This window comes from Miscanthus floridulus, chromosome 10, assembly GCF_019320115.1.
Source record: "Miscanthus floridulus cultivar M001 chromosome 10, ASM1932011v1, whole genome shotgun sequence".
Classification (NCBI taxonomy): domain Eukaryota; kingdom Viridiplantae; phylum Streptophyta; class Magnoliopsida; order Poales; family Poaceae; genus Miscanthus; species Miscanthus floridulus.
The window spans coordinates 21428326-21433592 of NC_089589.1; the positions used below are offsets into that span (position 1 = coordinate 21428326).

General features: G+C 52.5%; 1 protein-coding gene across 1 annotated transcript; it reads right to left on the minus strand.

Moving 5' to 3' along the window:
- Positions 1-2455: 2455 nt before the first annotated feature.
- LOC136485352 (citrate-binding protein-like) lies at positions 2456-3579 on the minus strand. The gene is made up of 2 exons (XM_066482264.1): positions 3144-3579; positions 2456-3044 (listed from the first exon to the last, which is right to left on the minus strand). Exons 1-2 carry the CDS (start codon positions 3453-3455, stop codon positions 2643-2645), a joined length of 714 nt encoding a protein of 237 aa, XP_066338361.1. The 5' UTR covers positions 3456-3579; the 3' UTR covers positions 2456-2642.
- Between the last annotated feature and the right edge of the window lie 1688 nt (positions 3580-5267).

Below are 5267 nucleotides of genomic sequence, written 5' to 3' on the forward strand. Positions count from 1 at the left end.
GACTACAAACCGGCAGTGTTATTTAACTGGACACTGCCGGGTGGACCCTAGGAACCGCACTAGTTGCCTGTAGATCAGTGTCGGTTTTTAAGAACCGACAGTGATGTCAACCCTCCATCACTACCGGTATGTCACTGTCGGTTTAAAATCCGGCAGTGAAAGGGGTTTTCTGAACCGACAGCTATGTTCAAATCTAGGGTAGTGCACAGTAGCCCCCGAAGATCTTTATGATGAGTCGATCTTCCGCTCGACCTGTCAGTTACTCCATTAACGACACAATCCTCAAGCTCCTAGTTTTTGCTCATCATGAACACATGTATTGATAAGAATGGGGGACCCAAGGAGAATTCGAGTTGCCGGAAGTCTTGTCTGCCTTTATCATTCCACCCGTGATCAGTGGCGGACCCAGGATTTGAACGAGGGTAGTCCTAATCAAATTTTTTCAACACAATACAATAAAATCTGAAAAAATTCGCTAACCAAAAAAATTGCAATAAAATCTAAAAAAGTTCACTCACTAAAAAAGTTGCAATAAAATCTAAAAAAGTTCAGTGACTATAGATCCAATCAGCCCAAGCCCTTCTCACGCTCAGTCACTGTCTAGCGGGCCTACCTGTCAGGCTCTTCCCCTACCTCTCGATGTCGCCTCCGCCATCGTCGGCGCCCGTGCGACGAGGCCGCCCCACGCGACCAAGTCCGCGGACCGAGCACCGCGCGGAGCCAGCCCCCTCCCGCTACCGCGTCCAGCCGTCCACCGCACTACGCCCAACGCAGTCTCTCGCGCCCTGACCCACTCTCCCGCGCAACCGAATCGCGGCCGCCATTGACAGCGAGCTCCACGACCTGGCCCTTCCTCCTCCCCCCGCCTCCGCGTCCATAAATCCCGCCCCCTCAGCACCGCAACCACACGCCGCAACCGCTCCGCCCATCCCCGAACCCTCTCCTCTCCCCAGTGCCTCCATCCACTGCCGCCACCGCATGGACGAACTCCATCTCGAGCTCCTGATCTCCCAACTCCGAACCCCTCCGGCGCAGGCACAGCGGTTGCGGCCACCCCGGCTCGTCCATCGGCTCCGACTCCCTTCCCATTGCCGCGGCCGCAGCCTCGTCCCCGGCCGGAGGGGGTGGAAGGAGGTCGGCCACGGGCAGCCATGGATGCGGCCCTGGAGTCCTTGGCGAGCTGCCCGGCGGCGGGTAGTCCCGGGCCTACCTGGACTACCCGCTGGGTCCGCCACTGCCCGTGATACTGGAATAAGGGGAACACCAGCCATCCGATCCACCTACCCCTTTGGGCAGAGGCCTATAAAAGGCACCTCCGATGAAGCTCTCATAGACCAAGCTATATTGGAGGTTCCTAGTTCGTTCTCAAGAGAGGGGAATGAGTTTGTTATGCACTCATCATGTCTCCCTCCTCGAGAGCTCGCAGTCGCCATCGTTGATTTTCGGAGAAGGCTCTCCGTGTCAGTCTGTTTTGTTTCCTAAATGCAGCTATGGCTGCTCGACCGAGGTTTCTCCAATGTCCCGGGGTGTTTGCTCCGCATCTCCTCGAAGTCCCTTGCGGTTTCCCATTGCTGCCGCAAGAATGGTGTTTGACTGTCATCTCCCTTCCCTAGAGCAAAGCAAAAGGCACACACTAGTAGATATCAGAAGAAGACTCATAGCATGCCCCTGCGCTTGGTTCTAAATTCATGCACTGATGACTCGACAGACATCAGGGAAGGCTCCACGTGTATATGCAAATTCTCCTCTAGAAGCTTGAGCTCAACTGGTTCCTCCAGCGTCGAGTGTAATTTGTAGTTTTGCCAACCATCATATAGTTCTTTTCTCGAAAGGTCTTTGTTATTTTACAACTTTCGATCCATCGAAGGTCATTGTTATTGTACATCGAACACAATAATGCATCGAGCAGTTTTGTTCGTCAAACAGTGCCAGTCGAGTACATTGAGTACCTTTCACCACCATGGATGACGTTGGACGATGGCAATGTCTCCCCTGTGAATCGACCATAGGGTCCTGGTCTGATAGTTTATACATCGAGTATAATATTGTTTTGGTGACGCCTTCACTGGTACCATCGTTTGAGTAATAAACGGCTTGCATCCCGGGCAGCAACGTTTACCCCTCGTCGAGCTACAATTTAGATGAGCGAGTGGCGTCTGAGTACCCGTCGTTGACTATCCAGCTCCGTACTACAAGCTGGGACCACTCCTTAAACCCCCAATCAAATATCGACCAGCGTACTTGTCTGACTCGACCGACCACTTTCTCTGGGGGGCACGCCCGCAAATTCGACTAAGAGCTCGCTCGGTTTTCCAGATGCACGCGCATCATGGTAGTTTATAGTTATATACTCAATTATAATTTAGTGCAGTTTATAGTTATCAATTAACTTTTTTAAAAAAAAAAGTTATATTGTCTCTTGTAAACACAACTGCAATCAAATAAAGGACTTGGTTACAACATAAGTTACTACTCAGTTACAACTTTGTGTAGCTTGTAGTTATAAATATGAGACATATTTCTCTTATTCACTACTCAGCTACTTATTCACTAGCTAGAGACACATTTGAGAGACGTCCTCCATCATCACAGTTCACACATCGGATCCATGTTTCCATCAATCGTGTGTCACCAACTCACCATCACGCATACGGCTTGGTGTAGATGGCGACGTTCTTCCAGTGCGCCTCCATGCGGTGCGAATGGTTGTGGAGGCCCTGCGTGTACACACCGAACTTGAAGTAGTGCTCCGTCCCGCCGTGGCCCGGGACTTCCAGCCTCCTCTCGCCGTCGACGTACACGGTGACGTTCGCGGCGGCGACGTCGTGCACCACGTTGAGACGGATCCACCGGTCGTACACGCGGTCCGCAACCACCATGGTCAGGTTGTGGTAGTAGGTGAGCTGGCCGTCGTAGACGGGCAGCATCACCGTCGACGCGTGCGGCTTGTCCGCGCCGAAGATCTGCATCACCGACGCGCCCGACGTGCCCCATGGCACGTACACGTCGCCCTCGAACTGCCACACCCCGGAGCTGTACACCTTCTGGGTGATCAATACGCATGCATGCAGAGTTAGTACACATATAGGAAGAAGACCTGGAATGGTCGAGAAGTCTTGCCGTGGAGAGGAGAGGTGACGTACGTCGACTCTGATCTCAGTGCGCGGGTAGCCGGGGTGCTTGGTGCTGAAGGGCTTGTCGGTGTCGAACACCCACATGCGGCGGACGCCGCCGCACGGGTCGTACCGCTCGTAGACCGGCACGTCGTAGGGCTTCTGCAGCACGAACTGCGACTCGTTCAGCATGACACGGCTGAAGCCGGCGGTCAGTTGGCAAGACGAGGGCAATGACAGCACCGCCGCCGCCGCCACCAGCAGCAGCAGAGAGCACGAGCCAGAAGAAGAACCTGCCATTGCTGTGACTATAGCTAGTGCTATCGAGGACGGTGTACGCATCTCGATCGTCCGTCTAGCGCTATTTAACCGCTCGGCTGCCTGGTCGGTCAGTGTGCACTGGCGCTGATTACCGCGAGGTGGATCGCGTGTCGTGTGCACGGCGACAGAGACGGTGGCCGGCGGCCGGCGGGCGGTGGCGCGACGCGCGCCAAAGACAGCTAGCGATTCTAAATTCCAAGTTGGACGAAGGAGACCTCAAGAGTCGTCGAACGTCTGGAGTGTCGTCCATTCGTCCAACACAACATATACTCTGTTTGACTGGTTGGCACCGCACTGGATCTGTGGCCGTGACACGACGGCGACCGGTTGATGGCCGTGAGCCCGTGACACGTGAGGTCGACCATGCTGTCATCAGTTTTGGAGTGGTAGCTGTCTTTGGCACCGCACTGGATCTGTGGCCGTGACACGACGGCGACCGGGGCTGATGGCCGTCACACGTGACGTCGATCCTTATCCCTCGAGGAGAGGATTTACCGGCCTGGGAATGGCCCAGTGGGCGAGATGTGACGTGATCTGCGTCTCCGTCTGGTTCACGGCCCACACGTGCGTGCTCTCCTCCCAAGGCCCAGATCAAAATTGCTTCTGGGGCTCCTGGGCTCCGTGTGGACATGACACAACCTTCTGTCTTCTTTTAACAATTTTTATTGGTAATAATGCCGTCCGTCCACGCCAGATGCTCCGTTGGTGGACCCCGAAGTCTATCATATCCCTTCCGATCCCCTCCTCTCCGGTCACCCAGTTTATTAAAAAAAAAGCATGCATCACCATGACTGCACTGCGCCGCGTCTCTCTGCCGGTCTTCCTCTCCCTCTCTATCTCCCTCCTCCATCTCCACCGCATCCTCAATCTCCACTTGCAAGCGGCGACCGTCATGTGTGGCTAGGCGGCCCGTGAAGGGGGCCGTCGTGGGCCGGGCCCAGGCTAGGCGCAGGCGCAACTAGCCACTGCTAGGCCATGCCACCATCCTCGGCCGTCGGCTGGTCGGAACCGGCCGTTCCCGGCTCTGCTCTGTGTCGTCCGAAAGAACGGGTGAAAAATATATGTTGCAGGTCTATGTTTCAAGTGTTTTAGATGCTTTATAGGTATGTTGCAAATGTTTTATATGAATGTTGCAAAAGTAGATCAGGATGTTGTATATGTTGCAATGGTTATACACGTTGCAAGTTTCTGTTCCCAATGTTTCATCTGTTTTTCAGACGCATGTTGCAAATGTGTTTATTTGGATATTGCATTTATTTCACACATATGTTGCAAGTGTTTTATGAAGATATTATGTATGTTTGCAATGGTTTCAAGTGTTTTTGCAAGTTTTTCAGACACATGTTTTAAGTATTTCATCTATCTTTAAATGTATGTTGCAAGTGTTGTATCTGAATGTTTCAAAACGAGATCTGATGTTGCACATGTTGCAATGCGCATGAGAAACGGAGGGGCCGCGACGACCATGTATGCGGTCTTGTAGGGGCGTGCTGGCACGAGCACAGGCGTGGAGTGCAGGCGCGCGGGAAACGGACTGCAGCGTGGGCGTCAGGACGCGAGCGTCCATCTGGGCATCCGAGCGCTCGCATTTCCGTTTTTCATCACCATAAAATGTTCTATAAGGTTATATTACCTGTGGAATCGTAAAACCCTTCATAAAAAATTTTAGAAATCATAACAGAATAAAAATCAGAATGCAGAGGCGATGATGATATGTACAAGCTTACAAAATTACAGGGCGAAAGTTAACTTCATTATTATCAGAATAAAAATTGAGAAAGAGCAAAAAAGAGATGGGAGAATTAACAAAATAGTGTTTGTGAACAGCAAAGT

Bases quoted from the DNA above. Each gene is read 5' to 3' on its own strand.
- LOC136485352 (XM_066482264.1), bottom strand. From the start codon at position 3,455: ATGCGTACACCGTCCTCGATAGCACTAGCTATAGTCACAGCAATGGCA. The intron at 3,045-3,143 runs GTACGTCACCTC...TTGATCACCCAG, and splicing joins GCACTGAGATCAGAGTCGAC to AAGGTGTACAGCTCCGGGGT.